The sequence below is a fragment of the Mesocricetus auratus genome, unplaced genomic scaffold (assembly GCF_017639785.1).
Source record: "Mesocricetus auratus isolate SY011 unplaced genomic scaffold, BCM_Maur_2.0 Super-Scaffold_100691, whole genome shotgun sequence".
NCBI classification, from domain to species: Eukaryota; Metazoa; Chordata; class Mammalia; order Rodentia; family Cricetidae; genus Mesocricetus; species Mesocricetus auratus.
Genome location: NW_024429267.1, coordinates 13,177,020 through 13,200,546, shown reverse-complemented (window position 1 = coordinate 13,200,546; position 23,527 = coordinate 13,177,020). Strand labels below are relative to the sequence as shown.

The 23,527-nt window shown below is 40.2% G+C and overlaps 1 protein-coding gene across 5 annotated transcripts in view; it reads left to right on the top strand.

Annotated features, from left to right (window-relative positions):
- Window positions 1-23,527, top strand: part of Unc13c (unc-13 homolog C) — a 449,289-nt gene that overhangs the window by 361,554 nt on the left and 64,208 nt on the right. For 4 of the 5 annotated variants that reach the window (XM_040739669.1, XM_040739671.1, XM_040739670.1 and 1 more), the window contains exons 24-25: window positions 2,583-2,660; window positions 3,132-3,161. In XM_040739669.1, coding sequence (XP_040595603.1) covers window positions 2,583-2,660; window positions 3,132-3,161 — 108 coding nt within the window. The remainder of the gene's footprint in view (window positions 1-2,582; window positions 2,661-3,131; window positions 3,162-23,527) is intronic. The other variant, XM_005073734.3, reaches the window with a different exon arrangement.

The following is a 23,527-nucleotide window of genomic DNA, read 5'->3' as shown; positions in this document are numbered from 1 at the left end:
GCTATACCCAAACTTACTCTCTTTTATCTCCGCAAACTCTTCAGTAAGCAATAGAATTATATTCAGATAATTATATTCAGATAATGTCCCCTTTACTGGGATTTCTCTGTTTTCCCCCAATTTTTTAAGACAAGGGCTTGTTACATAGCTTTGAACTTTGAGTCCTCCTGCCTCAGCCTCCTCGCCAGTTCTGGGATTCTAGGCATGTGCCATGCCTGGATAGATTTTTCAGACATTTATTTATTTAACTCTTATTCATTGACTGCAGAATTGTTAGAGTCAATTTGTTTTATGCTTAGATTTGAAGTATAGTTGAGCAATAGCCTAGTTATTAGTGACTTAATGATTCAATATACTAATGGTGAAGTTGGGCTTTTCGGGGTCAAGAAAAGGTTAGTAAAATAGGAGAGCTTTATGTTTGCCTAGAAACTAAACTTTATGTTCATCTAGAGAACACTGCTATATCTCATAAGGAATATGGGGTGAGTAGTCATTGTGCCAAGTGAGTCCAACTCTCTGGACCCATTTTACTCTTCCTGGCTTCTTTAAAATCAGAAATGATCATATTTGAGTTGGTGTATAGCTTTTATATAAAGAATTGTTACTCTAGTCCTGTTTTGTGTGCTGAGAAAAGTAAGCTTAAAGGCTGACATCAAATAAATCATAGAAGGGCTCAACTAACTTGGATGCAGGAAAAGCAGATGCTAAAGCCATCTTCTACTTCTCATCAGATGCCAAGGTCATGTTTTGACCTTGGCTTTCTTTCTGGTAGGTTTTCCCAAATCTAAGACATATCTCCTACTCCTGCCTTGCTGCCATATTTTCCAGCTGAAACTGTCTGTTGGTTCCATTTGTGGAATAACAAAAGTTTTGAATCTCCCAGTAAACTAAAAATTGTAATACAGCTATATATTGGAGTATGCCTGCATCAAGGAAGGAGTGCTGATGGTGACATGGGAAGTGGGGAGAGGCATCAACTCAGCAACTGGAAACTCCGGAGTACAAATCTCAGCTATCAGTGTTTTAAATATAAAATACTTAAGTGGCCAGAATCCAGGGAACAGAAGAGAGCTCCAGAATAGTTTCCATAAATCACACTTAGATTGTGGTCACTTTAAGAGTCAAGTACAAAGTCTCTCAGAGGTCTGTGATGTGGCTAAGGTGATAATAAAATCTTCCCACTGATGAGAGCTAACGCCTCTTTGATGTCCCATGAGTCCTTTGTCTGACCTTCTGATTCATTACTGGCTCACTTCCCAGCCACTTGGAAGATGTATCCATTTCCTACCTCCGGCACCTCCAGCTCTGAGCCACTAACTCTTCAGGATCGATGTGTGGCAACTATTCAATGATTTTGCAACTATTCCAAAATCTATTTCCTGATTAGAAATTAATTCCAAATTGACATGTAGTCTTGTCACAAAGTTTTATATCGTCATTGCCCTTTTCTACCTCTCTAGAAACAACTCAAACACTTAAGTACACATTCCATGCCAGCACAGAGAACAGTCCACGGAAAACCTCAGCAGCACGGTGCACAGTTCACCCAAAGCCTTGGCAGCATGCACTGTGTTTGCATTTAGCTTGTGATGACAATATAAAACTCAATATAAAGTCTTATTAAACAAATGCAAAGTAGGTAATAGAAAAGTCAAAGTCTAGAAAAGAAAATTCTAACATAAATGATAGAAAAGGGCCTGAATAAACAAAGAAAAATGAGACAGGAAACACACTTGGTCTGGAGCCAAATAAATAATAAAGGGACATAAGTCAATAGCTTCTGGAATTTATTGATAACTGGAGTCTCTATTAAAGGTTTTTTAAATATTTTGTAAGCTTTCTTGCATTTAAAAAAGAAATGAGGTACTCTTTTAGGTTTTTTTGCACCTTTTTTATTATTTACTTTTAAGTTTAAATTTAGATTAGAAACAAGGTTGCTTCACAAGTCAGTTCCAGGTCCCTCTCCCTATCCCTCCCTTCCTCCCGTGCCCTCCCCCATTTAATACAGCAAAATTACCAGAGAATTGAACTTAATTGATTTTGTCAAAATAATTTTACAAAATAGAATATGGTAGGGTGGGAATACAGCTCAGTTGGAAGAGCATTTACAAAGCATGTATGAAATTCTAGGTTCAATCCCCAGAACATCAGAAAACAAGCCTTGCTAGGGCACACATGCCACCTGGCACTCTGAAAGTAGAAGCAGGAGAATCAGAAGTTCAAGGTCATCCACAGCCATCTAGTAAGTGTGAGGCCAGCCTGGAATACACGAAACATTGTCTCAAAACATAATGATAATAAACAAAACACGGTTAATTCCCATGTTCAAAAAAACCTACAACAAATGAAGAAAGGGTGCTGGTAGCTCATTTCCATGATCTTTGTTGTTAAATTGTATTCCTGCAAATGGTCATCTAGTTCTTTTCCATTCCCAGCCATCAAAAACCATCATTCAAAATAGCAGAATTGTTACATGTGATGTGTATCATAGACCACAGGTAACAGCTATACACTGTACAACCTAAACTCACACCGAGGTAGCATGTAAAGGATGTTCACATTTACCTCTCTCTTTCTGTAAGCCCTGCATCTTGATGAACAACATTCAACAACTGCGAGTCCAGCTGGAAAAAATGTTTGAATCCATGGGCGGGAAAGAGGTGAGTATGTCCATTTCTATCTTTACTAGATACCTCTTGAGTGGATATTAGTAGTATTTTTGCTTTGCTGTGGAAAGTGTCTTACTTTTTGAAATGGTTTTTACCAATAATCAGGAAGCATTTTTAATCTCTAAAATCCCATTGATGATTATGGCAATCACTCTGACAATATTTCAGTAAGTGGAGGTATACTCAGGAGCAGGGAGAGAGACAGTCGTCCTGTTGTGCAATTAAAGTGTATGCATATATGCTAATGGCCAGTAGCATGATGAATATTACCCTTTACACTATTGTATACTGTCACCTTGAAGTTGACGCTTGTTTTAGAATCCATATCGTGGCCATTGTGGTTTTGGCTATATCAGTGCTTAATTTTTCACATCGTGAAAGCTGTGTCAAATGTGCTATGTGTTGTGTCTGTAATGTGTCATGTCTCTGTCCAACATCTTTGCCTTGCAATTCTACGAGCAGAAGAAGGAAGGAGAGAGGTTCTCCTATGAGGTTTGTGATGGCAAGCATTACCCGCTTCCTCTGGCTGTAGTTACCCTGAAGATCATTGCACGGCCCCAGTGTGCTCTCTCATTTGCTTGTTGGGATCAGGCAGAGAACAATACATTAGCTTGCACCTGCTTGCCAAGGTCTTGTCTTTTCTTCCAAACTGATGCGAGCATCTGGGACTGAGGAATGGGGAAGACGTTGAAGGCAAGAGTCACAGGGCAGCTTGTCTTCCCCGTCACATCCTGCACGCAACAAAACTAAAACAAGCCCCTGGGTCTGGAGAGGTGGCTCACAGGTTAAAGGAACTGGCTGCTCTTCCAGAGGACTCAGGTTTCATCGCCAGCACCTACGTATCAGCCCCAGTTCCGGGGCATCTCATTCCCTCTTCAGGCCTTCTCAGACACTACATACACATATTTTTAAAATAGAAAGCAGACCACTGGAGCTATGTCCTCAGTGTGTCTAATAAACTTGCATCAGCCTTTCTCCATAGTAAGCTATGGGCCTATGCAGAAAGCTAGGTTCAAATCAAAGCAAATTGCCCTCTTATTTCTTAATGTTTGAGGCTGTGAGTCCTCATTAACATTTAGCCCTCTGCACATGAGTGGATTCTTTAAACATAAGTTCAGCTGCCCCTCATGTATGTTTCCCTTTTAATATTTTTAAAACTGAAGCTTCTATTTAGTCTCTCATAAATAAGATTGTGGTAGAATACATATGTGATGCTACCAAACTCTTTAAAAACTAGTTGTACTTACCTGATCGTCTCAGTCCAGCTTGTGTGAAATAAGACCTTGATCCCTGCAGTGCATTGATGCTTGCCCCGGGGTTTGAGGGCATCAATCTCATTTTGGATTCTTCTGTTGAAATGATTGACATGGTAGTTGGGGATCCTTAGATTCAATTTCAAATTTTCTTGATGCTGCATATTCAGCCATTTATGTCTATTTAGTATTTTTGGAAGTGGTGAGGAAAAATATTTCTTATGGGAAAATCCATGCCCAACATGCAGTGAAAATTAAACATCAGGAATCACTTAAGAATGAAATTATATACTAAGTGACCTATTTCTAGAAACTTCCTCCTCTGCTCCAAATATTGCTCTACTGGTCTGTGTTTGAGCTCTACTGTAGATAATATTTGCTGAGCTGAGTATTAACTAGACAAATCAGAACTGATAGACTAAAGGCACATGAGTCCCATGGTTAAAGGAGGCTGCATGGCCCAGCTACCTAAGCACCTCTCAAGGAGACTTGTTTATCAATCAAAAGTGAATTCTCACTTGTGGTTCAATTGCAAGCTTTAAAGGCACAGGTTCCCATTATAAACTGGGTTAATATATAAATTATTCCTTTATAATGCAAGCTATACCTATTTATTGAATGCGTCATACATAACATACAAAGAAAATGCAACTGAATGAGTGAGAGAGATAAAACGAAGGCCTGGTTTCTAGCTGTATAATCTATTCAATGAATCATGGTGGCTTCAGTGGCTCTTATTTCCTGCCTTGAGATACTTTTGACCCCTCTCTCAATGTTCTCCTGCCCCTCTTTCTATATAGTTTCCCTTCCTGTTTAACCTGGCTCTGTTGCTAAGGAAAAACTAAGCTAGCCCAATCAGAACTGGTATAGGGTTTGTGAAGGCTAAGAAGAAAAAAAATATCCAACCCAAGGCTGGGTGTAACACAGAGCTTTCCAAAAAAGATGTGCTTAATCAATATATAATAGTGTTAGAGTTGTAGCTTGCTGTGTTTGACTTCCTTCATGACCCAGGTTATGAAGATGATGAGTGACCGTCATTTAAGCAAGTTCCTTCACTTGAGGTTTTTACAGAAATCAAAAAGGATTTCATTGAAACTTGGCTTGAAGGTGAGAGTAATAGAGTGGGACACCCACTATCATTTTCTGGCCTCCACCTGTTTGAATAAGCACATGCATGCATACACACACATACATGTACATCATATACATGCACCATACACACACACACACATAAATCATTCTTATCATAAATAAGTTCTTCTATGTGGACTAATCTCAGTTGCCAGTTTCTTCTCCAAGTGCAGCTGTATAGGGAATCTTAACTAATACCAGTGATATTCTCCATGCCAGGCCCTGTTTCTCCTCTCTCAGGTGTTTGCTATATTTACCCCTCTATGCCAGGGTGTGTACTTCTCTCTACACAAGTCCCGTTAGAAGATGGTTGCTTGTGCATCTGCTTGGAGTTGCCTTAAATGTCATGTGTTTGTTAGTCATGCTCTCCCTACTGGCTGCTTGCCTTGAGCACTGTCCACAGCTGGCTGCTTGCAGACATGTCTACTGCTGACTGCTTGGAGAGACATGACTACTTGTTGCTTTGACCTGAGCACTGCCAAGATGGCTCTTTCCTCACAGGACAACGTGAACACAGAAGTGTTTCACACTTGGGCTTTGGTTTTGTGCTGTTTATTGTTGAAAACACCCACCTTCTGCATGGGGTCCAGATGGAAACATTGTCAGTCAGCCTTAGGGATCACTGTATTGAATATATGAAATATACAACCTATATTATAATCTGACTTGAGATGAAGTTAACCATTTACTTCACCATCGCTATACTGTGTCATACAGTGACCCTGTGTATAACAATAATAGTACAAGCATTATGGGAATGCCATTCACTGGTGAATGATTGTCTATTTATTCCATGATAGATGGAATAATTCCAAACAGAAACATTGTAGTCTATACTAGTTTGTTTCTTGGCTATAACTTCATGAGTCTATTGGAAATTCCTTTGTATTAATTTCCTAACATGAGTCTACTGTTATAGGCCTTGGAAGTGACTTACAAATGTTCCTTTAATCTGCAATCTAATTTTCATAAGTATGTGATAAAGAAAATTAAATTTTCCAAAATTTCATTTCTTTTCAGGAAGTCATAATATATTGGTTTGGATACTCCGTGAAAGTTACAGAAGTTGATTTAGGAGAATTCTGACTGTGCCATATGAGCAGAGGCTGCTTGCATTGTAATGTAACCATTTGAAATGGTGGGGCCTGTGGTTATTCATTAACTTAATGACCACTGATAGTACTCAGTGGTTCTCAACCTTTCTAATGCTGTGAGCCTTTGGTACAGTCCTTCATGTTGTAGTGTTCCCCCAACCAAAAAATTCATTGCTGCTTCATAACTGTAATTTTTCTATTGCCATGAGTCATAAATATCTGACACGCGAGATATCTGATCTGTGACCTCCAAAGGGGTCACAACCCACGTGTTGAGAAATGCTGCTGCTCTGGACATTATTTCTTACTGAGAAATTTACAAAAAATGAAGTTTTTTATTAAAAAATCGTATTTTACATACCAATCCCAGTTTCTTCTCTCTCCAGTCCCCCCCCCCACCATCTCCCCACCCCAACCTCAATCTACTGCTCAGAAATGGTGAGGCCTCCCATGAGGAACCATCAAAGTCTGTCACATCATTTGGGGCAGGACCAAGGCCCTCCTCCATGTATCTAGGCTGAATATAGAGAATGGGCTCCAAAAAGCCAGTTCATGCACTAGGGATAATTACTGTTCTATTGCCAGGAACCCTATAAATTGCCCAAGCCCTCACCTGTCACCCACATTCAGGGGGCCTACTTCAGTCTTGTGCAGGTTCTCCAGCTCTCAGTCCAGAGTCAGTGAGCTCCCACCTCTGCACGGGTCAGCTGTTTCTGTGGGTTTCCCCACCACGGTCGTGACCCATGTGTTCATATTATTGCTCCTCCCTCTCTACAACTGTTCTGCAGGAGTTCGCCTCAGTGCTTAGCTGTGGATCTCTGCATCTGCTTTCATCAGTTACTGGATGAAGGCCCTATGATGGCAATTGAGGTAGTCATCAATATGATTACAGGGGAAGGGCAGTTAAGGTACCCTCTCCACTATTGCTTAGATTCTTCATTGGGATCATCTTTGTGAATTCCTGCGAATTCCCCTAGTGCTGTTTCTCATTAACCCTATAATGGCTTCTTCTATCAAGGTATCTCTTTCCTTGCTCTCCCTCTCTGTCCTTCTTCCAACTCAACCTTTCTGATCCCTCATGTTCTCCACCTCCCTTCTCTTCTCCCCTCTCCATTTTCTTACTATCCCCTCCCCTCTCCCCCTACACTCCCAATTTACTCAGGAGATCTTGTCTATTTCCCTTTGGAGGCAGTCCTCCTTATTTCCTGGCTTCTCTAGGGTTGTGGAGTGTAGGCTGGTGATCCTTTGCTTTATGTCTAATATCCACACATGAGTGAGTATATACAATGTTTGTCTTTCTGTGTCTGGGTTACCTCACTCAGGATGATTTCTTGTAGTTCCATTCATTTGCCAGCAAATTTCAAAAATCCATTGTTTTTTCTGCTGAATAGTATTTGTGGATATGTACCACATTTTCTTTATCCATTCTTCATTTGAGGGGCATCTAGGGGGTTTCAGGTTCTGGTTATTACAAATAATGTTGCTATGAACATAGCTGAACATGTGTCCTTGTGGTATAAGTGTGAATCCTTCAGGTATTTGCCCAAGAGTGGTATTCCCAGGTCTTGAGGTAGATTGATTCCTAATTTTCTAAGAAACACCCATACTGATTTCTAAAGTGGTTGTACAAGTTTGCACTCCCACCAGCAGTGGAGGAGTGTTACCCTTACTCCACATCCTCTCCAACATAAGCTTTCACTAGTGTTTTTGATTTTAACCATTCTGACAGGTGTAAGACGGTATCTCAGAGTTCTTTTGATTTGCATTTCCCTGATGACTAAGAATATGAGCAATTCCTTAAGTGCCTTTTAGCCATTTGAGATTCCTCTGTTGAGAATTCTCTGTTTAGGTCTGTACCCCATTTTTAATTGGATTGTTTAGTATTTTGGTATCCAGTTTCTTTAGTTCTTTGTATATTTTGTAAATTAGCCCTTTGTCAGATGTGGAGTTGGTGAAGATCTTTTCCCATTCTATAGCCTGCCATTTTGTCTTGTTGACTATATCCTTTGCCTTACAGAAGCTTCTCAGTTTCAAGAAGTTCCATTTATTAATTGTCGATCTTAGTGTCTGTGCTACTGGTGTTATATTTAAGAAATTGTCTCCTATGCCAATGTGTTTAAGGGCACTTCCCACTTTCTCTTCAAAGAGATTGAGTGTAGCTGGATTTATATTGAGGTTTTTTTATCCTTTGGACTTAAGTTTTGTATCTGCATCTATTTGCATTTTTCTACATGTCAGCATCCAGTTATACCAGCACCGTTTGTTGAAGATGCTTTCTTTTTTCCATTGTAGATTCCATTATAATCTGTATATAAGAGCACTATTTTTTTAGTTAAACTTGTATGCTACCACATTGCTGAAGGTGAAAAGGAAGTTTTTTTTAAAGCTACATATACATTCTGATCACCATAAAACAGACCCAGTTAGTGCCATGGTAACATGATTTTTATTGACATGTTGCAAATATGACTGAGTTTTCCATCTCTGGTCACAGTAGGGACTTTACTGTAAGAGTAAGTTTTGTGTCCATGGAGAATAGAGCTAAAGAATCTGTAGCATATACCATGTCTCTTTCGGTGAGCAACCTCATTCTTGTGTTTCAATCATGTGTATCTGTATTATTATGAACTTTTAATGCTGAGCTAGCACTTGACGACTCCAGTGTGTGTTGTACAACTCAGTGAAGTCTTCTCCAAACCTATTAACCACATAGACTCAGTGAGTTCTGTGGGTAGAGCAGATCCAGACCAGACAGGAAAGCAGGGAACATAGTAGTGGGGAGGGATGTGGAAGGGGAGAGGCTCTCTGCTTAAAGACATAGGCTTCCAATTGGTAGCCACTAAACTTCAGCACATACCCTAGCTTCAGGCTGAGATTGTGAAAACACATTGTGGAACTCCAGTTTCAGAGTATTTGTTTCAGCGGGCCATAGGCAGGATTGGGTGATTTGAGTTGATAACAAAACCTCAGATGGTGATGCTGAGGCCACTTGCCTTGGGACTCTGAGCACAGCTGCTCCGTGTTGGTAGACTAGAAACAGGATGATTAAAAACAGCTCAGGGACTGGAGAGACAGATCCACAGTTAGAATACTCACTCTTCTTCCTAAGGATCCAGCTTCAGTTCCCAGCACTTACATGGTGGTTCACAACTGCCTGTAACTCTAGTTTCAGGGTATCCAACACTCTCTTCTGTACCAGGCAACAGGCACATACATGGTGAGTACACCTGCATGCTCACAAACACTCACACACATAAACTAAAGCAAAAAAAAAGGAACTGGGAAAGTTAACAGCTCAGAATGCTTTTGTCTTACCTCTGCACTACGCTCAACCAGCCAGCATTCTGTTCAATGAATCTTGATTCAAGGTGTTTGGATGGTATTTGTGACGATACACAGTAGGGTAGTCAAATGCTTGTATTTAAAATAATAGTCCTAAAAAATATAGGTAACTATTTTAAAGTCATATACAAAACTCCAGCATTTCTAAAAATATTGTGAACTTTTCATTTATATTTTATGCACTGTTTTACTTAAAAGTAGTGTTTATATTTTTAATTTATAATTTTAAAGATGCTAATCTATATATTCAGATCTCCAGGTGATATTATTGATCTCCACTTTCTAAGAATTTTGTGTTAGTTCATGCAGAATATATTACTATGTTATATTATATATATCCCCTGACTGTAAATAGAAATGTCACTTAGCAATAAATTAATGAGAACCAATAACTATTCTTATCACTTTTCAGTAATTATAAAGTAAATTGTTGAATAAATTGAATTATAAAGCATATATTATACAGTTCAATAATAAAACAGACAATTCAATTAATTATAACTTACTTTCAGTTCTAAAATTATCTCCCAAAGCAATTTCAAACTTTGTAAATTAAAAGGTTTAATTATCCATTGTGCCTACTTGTCGCACCTGCTGTGCGGCCTGCATCCGAGAATGTAGCAAGGTGGTCGGGATAGATGACACAGAGACCGGTCGGTTGCTTTAAGAAAACTTTATCTTCCCAAGTCAGCTTAGGAGAGAGCTCTCAGAAGAAATCTCAGGAGAAGTCTCCCCAAGATAAAGGGCTTCCCTTTTTAAGGACTTTTGCCATCCATTTACATACCATTCTTTCCACTTCTCACCCTCCTGGCTGGTGGTTTAATCTCCGGCCCCAGAATCGGGGAGACACCACAGGGGGCAGGAAGAGGCATCTAGCCATAGGAGGTGTGGAAGGCATGGTATTTCAGTGAGCCAGCCCTTATCTGAGCCCTATCAAGCTTTAAAGCACTGAATTGTTTTCAGTAAACATTACATAGATGCCTGCTCCCAGGCCGAAGGGGAAGTGGGTTTCTGCTCAAGGTCTGGTGTCCCCACAATTCACCCCTTTTTATTTTTAAATGAGGCACTCCTGTCTTAGGTCAAGTAGGGTCACCCTCCCTGGCCCGTCTTTGGGGGACCTTGAACCCCTGTTAGGTGGGAGTGGGTCTTCCCCACAAGTTGCCCGTCATTGAAGTAGCCCCACCCTTAAAATCATTTGTAATAAGGCTTTATGGCTATCGGGATTGCCATGGGCTAAGGCACTTTGAACTCAGCATGAAGCCAGAATGCCTACTGCCACTGTTACCATTCCTAGGACCCCCACTGACATAGCGCCTCTCTGTCACCTGCCCATCCCCCGATCTGGGCCTTAGCATTCTACCACCAGCCTTTCTTTGCTACAAGGGTGATTTATAGTTACAATTTGACGGTCAAAACAGTGATAAAGTTTACAATTATTTTAAGATCTACTTAGGAAAGCATTAGAGAGTGTGCTTGCACAGATACATTAGGTACAATCATTGATGTTACACATGTAGCATTATAAAAAATATGAACAAGAGGCTTGTTGCACTATTTACAGGGTACCAATTTGTTCCTGTGGTGATGTAGTCTGTCGATTTAATGTCAGTAGTATCAGCCGAACATGCAACCCGAGTCAAAGTCTTTTTGTTGCACCAGGACAAACCACATTTCTCCAGAAAAAAACACACTGTGATTCCAGAAACAGGAACTACCGAGTCTGATATTTCAAGTGACCATGTCCTGTTCAAATACTGAAAAAAGGCTTTTGCCATTCATCACAGTCCATACCAATGTCTAAATGTTAAATGGGTCTTTTTTCCCCCAAAGGGAAAAGCTGGCAAAATGAATTCTGTTGTTTTAAGGTGTATCAAAGGCTAGATGCTAATCTTCCAGTTTTGTTGGCTTTGGGATGAAAACTCACGGGTCCAGGAGGTTGATGTAGCAAGCCTGATGAGAAACTGGAAATCTCGAACTGACTGTTTTATTTCTTTCTCGGACTGTAGATTTGATGACATCAAGGGTCAGGAACACTGATTTAGGAGATCTCGAACTGGCTTGAGCAGGCTCCCACGGTCTCAGGTCCAGTTTTTTCTGCTCCATGCATCTCACCAGATGTTGTGACCGCTACTGAAGCTTTATTCTTTTCCTGTAAGAAAACACAAACATGCCCTCGATCCCAAATTAGGGTCTTCTCTACTGTCTAGTGTATGGATGTTTCCATTTGGCCTGAGTAATAGTTATTTAACTTTCATTATGTCAGAATCTGTCTGAAGCAGATTCCTCACTGGCATTTATATTTTATAAATATTTAAATGAGGAGTGGATTATTTAATGAATCATGTGGAGACTGGGGACATACTCCCTTTTATTTTTAAATTTTGTTTGAACTGTTGAAGTTGGACCATAACAGTAGAAGGATTTGTCTACCCTCCTTAGTCAACTATCTAGGTGAATTGGGATCACTATTTAAAGTATTAGTAGATGTCCTTTAAAAGGGACATAACCATTAAGTACCTTTGAGAATCATTTAAGGATTGTAAACTATACTATGTCCCAAATAGTCCTTTTTTTTTTCTAACCTGTAGCTCTCACTAGCTGACAAGGCCTCATTTGCATCTGAGCTGACAAGGCCTAATTTGCATCTACACAGACACCTTTGGGGGTGGGGGCCTGCCAAAGCGGCAGGACAGTTCCCTGAAAAAACCTCTCTCTCTCTCTCTCTCTCTGACTGGCTCTGAGGGCTTAACTTGAATTTTTTGTTAAAATATTAACCGACTGACTGGATGTTTCTTTTGGCTATATCTAAATCGATTTAGGTAGTTTTTAACTGTTTGAAGGGATTTAAGTATCCCTTTAATCATATCCAAGGCAATTAGAACAGTTGCTTTTGTCAACATTCACGCATTTACATTTCACACCTTATACATACTGACGTGGCCACGTCCATACACACAGACCATGCATACATATCTCTCCTTGCCTAGGTTATGACTAGTTTGTTGAACTGAAACTTCTTTAACAGAACAACTCCAGTCAATCTTTGAATTAAAACAAAAGGTTGAAAAAGTCCTGTATGTCCCTCGTCATTTCTTCATTAGAGAAGTTTTGAGCTACACTCAGGGGCTACAGCCATACCCACTCCTTGTAATTCTGTAGATGCAAAGTGGAAAGGCCAGGCTTTTGCCAAAAGTTTTTAGAGATGACTCACAAAATTCAATAACCTACCCTATATAAATGTAACCAAACATTTTTATTTTATATGCCTTTGTCTTTTTCTTTACTGAATACTAATACCTCATTTATTAACTGTTACCAGTTTTTTAAATTTACCCATCTTTAATCTATCCTCCCATTGAGGATGATCCTCCAAACCACCCTCTAACTGAGGGCAACTTTTCATCTTAGGTTTCCTTTTTTTTTGACCTTTGTTAGGTGAGGGCCTAGACATTTAATCCAATCCAACTTTTAACTGAGGGTTTAATCATGGAGATATTAAATATTTTTAATAAAGCAGAGATTCCCCTTTTAGGAGGGGGAAACTCAGACTCTCGTGTTGGCTAACTGGCATCAAAACGGTGGGAGGGGTTTTCCTCACCAGTGTCCATACTTCCCTTACCTGAGTTTGGCAATGTTTGGATCATTTTTATCATGGCGAGCATTCCTAGTGTCGGGAGCAGAGTCGGGGTCAACATGCCTGATGCACCGTTCGGGGACCCAAATAGGCTTCTCACTTCCTGGAGGGAAAACACAAACAGCCCCTCGGACCCTAGCTAGTAGGGGAGTGGGTGGCTGCCATTTTCCTGTAATCAAATCCTTTCATCTGACCCATCCCAAAGACTGGGAGGGTTTGTTCCAATGTCTCTCCATGGCAGACAAATTATTACTGTCTATGGTCAAAAAATTTAAAATATAAAGTATGGTGGATAACTGAATATTGGGGGAGGTAACATACTCCCCCTTTTTTATTTTCTTAAAATACTGTTTGAGAGTGGCATGGGTGCGCTCCACAATGGCCTGTCCGGTGGGGTTGTGAGGAATACCAAAAGAATGGACAATGTGATGTTCCCTGCAAAAGGCAGCACCTACTTGGAGTTATTGTACCTGTGGGGGGTCAGGAATTGGGGGAGGGAAAAAAAGTGTCTTTCATTGTCTTGGCCTTAAGATGTTTGCAAAGAACAAGCTCATACCCAGCAATTAAGAGCCAGGCTACCTTTCAGCACCTAGGACAGCAATTCTCATCGTGTGGGTCATGACTCGTTTGGGTGTCTCATGTAAGATATCCTGCATATCAGATATTTACATCACGATTCATAATGGTAGCAAAATTATAGTTATGAAGTAGCAATGAAACAAACTTGTGTTTAGGGGCCATCACAATATGAGGAATTGTATTAAAGGGTCCTAGCATTAGGAAGGTTGAGAACCACTGACCCAGAAAAAGACACATGAAGAAGCTAAGCACCTTTGCTACCTGGACCGCTCTAAGCATCTCTTCCCATTTCATCCTCTCGGGTTTGACCCATCTGTCACATGGTTCAGAGCACTATAAATCTTACCAGGTACCAGAGATACAGGAGTGCTAAGATGGTCCCACTTCAAAGAAAAATGTTGGGTTTATTCAGGAAGTCAGAACAATAAAAGATATAATAGTTCTGAGGGAAAAGCAACAACTCTTTCTAGTCTGGGAAATGCCCTTCAAAAGGAAGTTTGAATGCTCTATTTACTCCACAATAAACTCAAACTTCTAGCATCTCGTTGTGTGGATGTAACTCAAAGGTGAGGTGGCACTCGACGGAAATCAGAAAATGCAACCAGTTATTTTTAGTTTCGTAGGCCAAGCAACAAGGAAAAGTGAATGCCGGCCATTCTGGTCTTTTATTTGCAGATATTGCCTGGTTTCTGTCTCCTCCTAGCCATTTCTGTAATTAGGGTTTTCAAATTGGAATTAATAGAAAATTAAGCGAACAATGAACTAAAAGAACAACCTGAATTTGGTATGATTTAACAAATACAGTTGAGTCCAGAGTGACTTGTGCAGACAGTCTGGCTCAACAGCTGAACTTGTGAAAGTAAGGTAACGATGAGATGGTGAGTTTCCTGTGCTGCAGCCCATGTCAGAATGAGATGCAGAACCCAGGTAGGGGCTGCTTGTTAACCTTGCCTCCCAGTGCTCTGGCAGCCTGAGGATCACCCACATACTAACAAGTCTCTGTTTAAACTAACATCTCTCTTAAGGGGCACACATGCCAGGAGGGACACATGCTCTATTCTATCTCCCACAATTTACTTCATTATTTCATCACCTTTGATTTTTCAGAGTTGCCCTAACATACAATAAACCAATGTATCCAGCAGTAAAAATCATAGCTTTTTGTAATCTTTTAGTGGTTCTTTTTGTGTCTGTGTAAAGAAAGCTTTCACCTTAAAGCAGTGATCCTCAGCCTATAGGTCATAGCCTTTCCACAGGGGTTGCATATCAGATATCCTGCATATCAGCTACCTATATTATGATTCACAGCAGTAGCAAAATTATAGTTATAAAGTAGGAATGAAAATAATTTTATGGCTGGGGGGGTCACCACAACATGAGGAAGCGTTAGGAAGGTGGAGAATCACTGCCTTAAAAGGAATAAAACACAGTTTATTCTGGAGCAAAGTGATCATGGAGCAGAAACACGGATTTAGGTTACTCCAAATTCCATATTCCAACCTGGAAATAGTTTAATGAAGTTTGGTAGTTTTACAGAACAAAGAAAGTCATTAATTAAGCAATTTTCAAATACATTGATGTGTACATCAGACAGGCAGGTGCAGCAAGAAGAGGAAAGGTTTTCTATAGGCCTCAGATGATGATGTCTTAACTTCTGGGTTGGTGAAAGCCAGTTGTCCACTGAGTTAATAGATTCCAAAATGTTTTAGTCATAGGATGTTAGTTCTGACACAAAGATGAGCAAAGATTGGCTATCCAGAGGGCTAAAGCTATCTCAGATATGGTATTAGCCTCTAGACCTACAACATCCCAACCACTCCACATCACTGCAGCCCTAAAGAGTCAATCATTGTGCAGACATTGATTTTCTCCAGGAATTTTTGTTGACAACTGACACCTAACAAGTAGACACAGTTAGAGAGTGTTGAGCTTTGATGTCTGTATACATTGTAATGATCAAGTTGCAATTCTTAGAACATTCAATGTGATGAACCATTTCTGTGTTGACCTATCCTTCAAAATCACTCTAAACAGTGTCATGCAACAGTATAAATCAGCGCTACTCTCTAATCATTATAGTGACCCATTGACTGAACTCTGCCCCACTGCCCCTCCCACCTTCCCTTTCTCTAAACATCACTTCTTCCCAGTCAGTCTTCTTTTCCCCTGCTAGTCAGAGGAACCCTCAGACATCCCATGTGTACCATTCGTGGAGCATTCTTACCCCATCACTTCATGTTGAGTATAGCTGCTGTAATGCTGTAATGGAAATAGACAAAAGATATAAACAAAGGGAAGCTGGGCAAAAAGAACATATGTAAAGAACAAACTCTAGACAGGGCATGACCCTTTTCTTCTATTCCTGACTCATTCTGGATTTGTACAGCCCCACAGCGAGTCAGAAACAGGTAGGATGTTCTAAGCCCCTTTCCAGCCAAGTAGTTTGGTGGTGTGTGCTTTGCAACAGCGTCTTCAGATAGGAATCATTTCAGACAAGTTTCTTCAATTAATTTTTCCAGCCCAATGTTTCCCCTTCCTCCCTCCCTCCCTTCATCCATCCATCCCTCTCCTTCCATCCCTCCCTCCCTCCTCCCCTTCTCCTTGTCCCATCCATTCCTTTTCCTTCCTCTTTAGAAAAGTACAGTCCTTCCATATATGTCAGCTAGCCATGACTTGTCAAATTACAGTAGGACGAGGTACCTCCTTTCCTATTAAGGCTAGATGATGCAATCCAGTAGAAAGAAAAGGTCCCAAAAATAGATAACAGAGTCAGAGACAGCCCCCTGGTTCCTCTGTTAGGAATCCCACAAGAAGACAAAGCTACATATCATTTCATATGTGCAGAAGGTCTAGATCAGTCCCATGCAAGTTCTCTTGTTAGAGATTTGGTCTCTGTGAGTCCTTATGAGCCCAGGTTAGTTGATTCTATGGGTTTTCTTGTAGCATCCTTGACCCCTCTATTTCCTACAGTCTTTCCTCCCTCCTTCCCCAGGACTCCCTGAGGTCTGCCTAATGTTTGGCTGTGGGTCTCTGCATCTGTTTCCATCAGTTGTTAGTGGAAGCCTCCCTGATGACAACTGAGCTAGGTGACAACATGTTTCTAAGGGACTTCTTGTTGATCTTCTTACAGCTCCAACAGCACAATACTTCAAATCTTGGATTTCCCATCTGGAATTTGGACCATTTTCAAAATAAACCTCTGTGTTTAGAAGATCTAGAACCTTGATAGCTACCAAAAAAACCACTTCAGGGTAGTAGGGGTAGTGTGTGGAGAGTAGAGGGGATGGGAAGAAATATCAAACTAAGAGAGAAGACTATTAGGTAGTGCAGATAGGGATTTAACTCAGAGATGAATAGCACAAAAAAGTGAAAATAGACCCAAAATGTGTTGTGTGTTCATCAACTCAAAACTGTAAAGGAAATTCAAGAGATGAAACCCCTTCCCTCTCCAACTGTAAAAGCTGAAGAAAGTGAAGTGCCTTATTGTATCTAAAGACATTAGTTGATATGATGTACCATAATGATTGGTTCTACTGCACACACTATCTAGTTAGGTTCAGAGACAGCCACTGAGGCCCTTTTGTATTTTGAAACCAGAGTTTATGCACAGTGCCTAGTACTTCTAGCCCAGCATCCATGCCCTTCTGCGTGGGATAAGGAACATGCGGTAGTCTGCCTCTGTGATCATGTGATCTCTTTGGGGGGCTCTCCATAAAGGAACAAGACTAATACTGACAACAGAGCACCATCATTGGAGTTGCAGCATTTGTGATTAATTATTTACAGTACAGACAACATCTCTTATTTCTGGCAGCATACTGCAATATCCAATGGGATGTCATCACTCTACAAGGAGGTTGCCCTAATGCCAGATTCTCCATGGAATTTTCACTGATTTCCCAGTTGTATTTTAGGCAGAACTAGGACTTGTGGAGTGAATAGGCTCTGAAAAAGATGGAACAGTTGGAGAGAATCAGCCTTTTAAAACAAAGAACCAGAGCCAGAAAAGATTGTGAGAAATTGCTGGAAGTCCTTCCTTGTTGAGAGGCAGCTCGAGGGGGTCAAAAATGCTGAATCAAAGTTGAGTTTATTGAATCAACTCCAGGAATAATCCACTAAGGTATGGAAAGAGAGATCAGAAAAATGATACAACTTGTAAATTAGATGAGAAAAATACTAAGTCAGGAACTCAAGAGGACAAGTGAGGTAGAGATATTTTAGAGACATAGCTTGGTATCCAAGTATAAATGGAAGGAGAATATAGAAGTCAAATATGACATCTGCATTTTACCAAATCAGAGAAAACAAGAAGAAATAAATTAAGCCAGAAAAGTTAATTAGTTCTGTATTTATATTCTTTGATGGAGGTACGTGTGGATCTTCAGAAGGAAAACTCTACTAGGCACTTAGGAAATGAGACAATATGTCCAGGAGTGCTGCTGAGGGTGCAGAGAAGAGAATGGGGGTCATTAGCACAGGAGTGGTGGTAGAAGCTACTAAAGGCTCAGGGGAAAGTGAATGCAGAACAGAAAGGGAAAACTGAAGGGGACTAATAGTTAAGGGTGCATAGAGGACTTGAAGTCAATAGGAAAAAGACAAACTATGGGAAACTAGACAGGCAAGGAAGTAAGGGCTTGGCAGATAAACAGCAGTATGATCAGAGGCTGATCAGGATAAATAAGGTCACCAGACTTGACAATGAAAAAATCATGGTGACCTATATTGTACACTGCAGTGGAGTGTGCAGAGCAGAAGCCGTGCTGCAGATGGATGTTTCAAAGATGCAGATATGGAATGCACCTTCAGGCTTATGGTGCGAGCAGTTTGGAGGTCAGGGAGAGGAAAGGGAGTCACCATATGTTGATGAGAAGGTTTTTTCAGATAAATTTGGCTTATCTCCCGTTATTCAGCTTTTTTGTATGTGAATGTCATCAGAGTATATTTGTAGAGCAGGGAAGTAAAATTAATGATAGTGACTCAATATGAAGAAGAGTGGTTAAAGGAATGAGGTCCAGAGCAAGGGAACAAGTCCTCGATTGGACAGAGGGCTTCTAGGAAATGAGGCATCAGTCTTCATAGCAAAAGATTTAAATCAAACTGTTAAAAGGTCCAATGCAAAAACAGTGAAGGGTTTAATACTGTGTATTAAGGGATTTGATGCAAAATATTAAGGGTTTTAATTTTAAAATATTAAAGAATTTAACCACTAGGTAAATCTTGTCCTCATTTACTAGGGAGATGACAGGCAGACAACATGGCCTTCCTACCTCATTTGTACTTCTGGAAAGGGTAGTTAACTTAATGGCACCCTGATACTGAGGCAGGGCTCTGAACACAAAACTTGGCAGCCTAGAGGCTTATGGGAAAGAAAGAAAACAGGGGAGCAGTGCACTGTGGGGAAGTGGATGGCACTCTACGGGGCTTTAGTTCTTCCACGACATCGGTTTTACAGGTGACTTTAATGAGTACCAGAAGCATTTTAGTGTCCGTTTGCAGCCTACTGGTTATAACTCCAGCAAGACCTTCATGATCAGTTTAACTACCAATGCTTTAAAGAGGGTAAAAGATCATGTATTCTGATTAGGTCCACAGAGGAGTAGTAGGAAGAAAAATCAGAAATGCATGCAGAGTTGGTATGGTAACTGAGTTCTGAACCAATGTCAGAGTATAATTTGACAAGGTCTGGCAAGTAGTCAGGTATTTGAAATCAAGAATAACTTGGTAGGTCAGAATATGTTATTGCTGATGAATACAGGATTTGATTTCAAAAGCAAAAGTATATTACTGATAGTAAATGGATCCATAGAGAGTCAGGCTGGCCATCAGAATGACTCCTCTAATGGTTCTGTGTATCGTCTCCAGTCCCTTTTTCAGGTATTTGGTACATGCAAGTCTTACACGACACTGGAAAAGATGCATTGAGTTGCACAGTAAGCCCAAGTTCAATATAAAAGACAATAAAAAGCATTTCGAATACATAGTAATAAAAAACCCAATTGATATAAATGCTAGAGTTACTACCTACCTCTAGGATGAAATGTTTGGGGGAAGGTTTGCAAATGGGAAGTGACAAATTATTTGTATTTTAAAGAAAAAAATAAAAGACCAGAAGTGATGGTACATAGCTTTAACCCAGCACCTAAGAGGCAGAGACAGGAAGATCTTTGTGAATTTAAGCCTGGCCAGGTCTATATATCAAGTTTCAGGACTGCCCAGGCTATGTAAAGAGGCTCTGTCTCAAAAGAATGAAAAGGAGCCGGGCGTTGGTGGCGCACGCCTTTAATCCCAGCACTCGGGAGGCAGAGGCAGGCGGATCTCTGTGAGTTCGAGACCAGGCTGGACTACCAAGCGAGTTCCAGGACAGCCTCCAAAGCCACAGAGAAACCCTGTCTCGAAAAACCAAAAAAAAAAAAAAAAAAAAAAGGAAAGAAAAAGGAAGAGAGAAAGGAAAAGGAAAAGAGAAACAGAGCCTATGGAAAAGAATGTAAATGAAAGTTTGACTACTAGCAATCTTCTTTGTAAGACTTGTGTGTGTGTTTGTGTGTGTGTGTGTGTGTGTGTGTGTGTATGCAAGTGCAGTGCCCACAGAAGCCATAAGAGGGCACTATATCAACTGGACCTTGAGTTATAGGCAATTGTGAAGTGAGAATGTAGATACTCAGAGAAAGACTCTGGTCCTCTGGGAGAACAGCAAGTGATCTTAACTATTGACCATCTCTCCAAGCCCCTGCTAGCTATCTTAGCTGAATTCATTTCATAATCATGTCTCAATGATCTAAAATACCTCAATGATGTACAATTTCAGTTAATATCTTCTTAGGACTAAAATTAATTCTGTACATTAGGATCAGGTTTTACCAGGCTAGATTTGGGAATTCCTAAATCTTCTTATACAATACATATGAAATATATTTTAACTTTAATATAAATTCAGAACTTGATTCATCATTCATAAATTGTTTTAGTATACTCCCCTTTATATAGAAACTTAATTTACATAGCCAATTAAACTCATCAAATACATATGCAAATTTAGTTACTAATGTATTAATTTATTATTAGTATTCTTCTAGGGCTATTTGAAACTTCTAACAATAATTTTAGATATCAATAAAAATCAAGTTTGCTTTTATCTTTTACCACGCATATGACCAGGCTAACATAGAAGGATTTATGAAAAGATTATATAGATTTTTACCTTTCAAAAGTAGCCAATAATTTTCAAAATAGGCTATTGATAATTTAGGCAATGGGTTCTAGAACACTAGTCTATAATTTCATAAAACTGTAATTTATAAGAATGAGAAAAATTTCCTAAATTTTTGCACACTGAAAAATGCAGAACATAAGACTGAAAAGATAGCTTGGTAGTAGTTAAGAGCATTTGCTACTCATCCAAGATGACCCAAGGCTGGTTCCCAAACCTCACATTAGGCAGCTCACAATAACCTGCAAGTCCTCTTCTGACCACCCTGGACACCCTGCAACTCACATGGACAGGTGTACACAAACATGCACATGCACACACATACTCACACAATACAAATTTTTATAAAATGCAGAATAGCAATTTTGTTACTCCCAATTATCTTAAAATTAGATAAATATATTTATATTCATATTCCTAACATCACAAAAGGCATGTATGTATTGGAAAAAAACTACATTGACATCAAAATTGTTTCACTTGATATTGTGGTGTTATTTGGATTAGATAATAATGGAAAATAAAAATCTTCTTTTAGGCTTATTCTCTTTCCTTTAGTCTCATCACTTGGAAGAAGCCTTTTATGCATACTTATGTAAAAACATAAGTCTACCAAAAAATTGCTGTAGTCTGATAGTTTTGATTTTTATATAGCAGCCAATTATTTGATAAAGAAATGTCTGTTCACAGATACTAAAGTAAATTATTGGGAAAATGTCATAATTTCCTCTGAGGGGCCCATGGAACCATTTGGTATGATTTTCAAAGTATTGCCTTAACAACTGAACAAAACTACCTCAATTATGTCACACTAATAAGAAAACCAAACATACATTTTAAGTAGGAAGCAAGCCTAGCCTGTCTTTTGTGCAAAGCCATTTCCTTAGATGTGGTGAACTTATGGGTGGGAACTGCCCTCTTTGTACTCTTAGGAGTGCGGAGCCTGGAAAAAACAAAAGCATTTTTCTCCCTACAACTTTATCCAGATGAAGGCAGGAAAAAGTTAGTGTTAAAGCCACTGTAAAGAAAACAGAGTGGAAATCAAAAACACCAATGACAATTTATGCTGGAGAGGATGTGGTGAAAGGGGGACACTCCTCCATTGCTGGTGGGAGTGCCAACTGGTTCAGCCACTTTGGAAATCAGTATGGAGATTCCTCAGAAAAATGGGAATAAACTTACCACAAGACCCAGCAACTCCACTCTTAGGCATATATCCAAAAGATGCCCATTCATACAACAAAGATGTCTGTTCCACTATGTTCATAGCAGCTTTATTTGTAATAGCCAGAACTTGGAAGCAACCTAGATGTCCCTCAACCGAAGAGTGGATAGAGACAATGTGGTACATTTACACAATGAAGTACTATTCAGCAGAAAAAAACAATGGAATCATGAGATTCGCAGGCAAATGGATGACACTAGAAGAAACCATCCTGAGTGAGGTAACCCAGTCACAAAAAGAGAAACATGGCATGTACTCTCTCATATATAGATTTTAGACATAGATCTGGGGAGTGCCAGCCTACAATCCTATGGCCAGAGAGTCTGGGAAACAGAAACTTCATTTAGTGGCTGATCAAAGAAGAGGCAGACTCCCTAGGTTAAGTACTGAGCTGAACTCAAGAAAGCCAGTAACAGAGAGGGAGGACTGATGATCAAAGGGATTAATACTGGGCTGGTTTAACCCCCAGAAACAGCTGACAAGACAAAGGTTAACTCTTGAATCCCAGGCATCAGCCTGGGAATCCAACATGGGACTGATCAAGGCCCCCTGAATGTAGGTGTCAGTGAGGAGGCCTAGGTAATCTATTGAGCCTTGGGCAGCAGATCAGTACCCATCCCAAGTATACACACGGACTTTGGACTCCCATAGAACAATGTGAGGTGCACTCTCATCCTGAACTCTTGGGGAAGGGTCTAGGCCCTGCCCTATATGAAATGACAGACTATGGACACCCCCATGGAGGGCCTCACCCTCCCTGGGGGAATGAGGGGATAACGGGGGGTTGGGGGGAGGGCACGGGAGGAGGGAAGGGAAAGAGAGAAGCAACCTTGTTTCTTATCTAAATTTAAACTGGAAAATAAAACAAAGAAAGAAAAGAGAGTGGAAACATCCAACCTACATGTTTCCCTGGGGCTGGAGGGGCTGTCTACCTGTGGCTCCTTTGTTGAAGGTTAGGAAGTGAGAATAGTTGAAGTTTAGGAAGTGACTTAGGAAGAATTTTGGTTCTTTAGAGAGTAAGAATCCAACAGTCATGACAGACTTAGATCCAAGTTGATCTTGACATCAAGGATGGCTTTCATAGGATTGGGAAAGTCTCATGTGACAGATGCATATTTTGGCTTTAGTTCCAACATGTATTTGGTTGTGTCCACACAATCCAGGGCTACACAGATGCAGAGGCAGGTAATGGATACTTTTTGCAGTGCTCAGGATGTAACCTAGCAGGGAAAGTATAAGAATGAGAACCTGAGTTCAGGTCCCCAGCACCCATGTAAAAAGCTGGATGTGCATCTGTGATCCCTGGGGAGGTGGAAACAGGAGGATCTCTGGGGCTCACAGCCAGATGGTCTGTCAACTGCTGAGATCCAGATACAGTCAGAGACCATGTCTC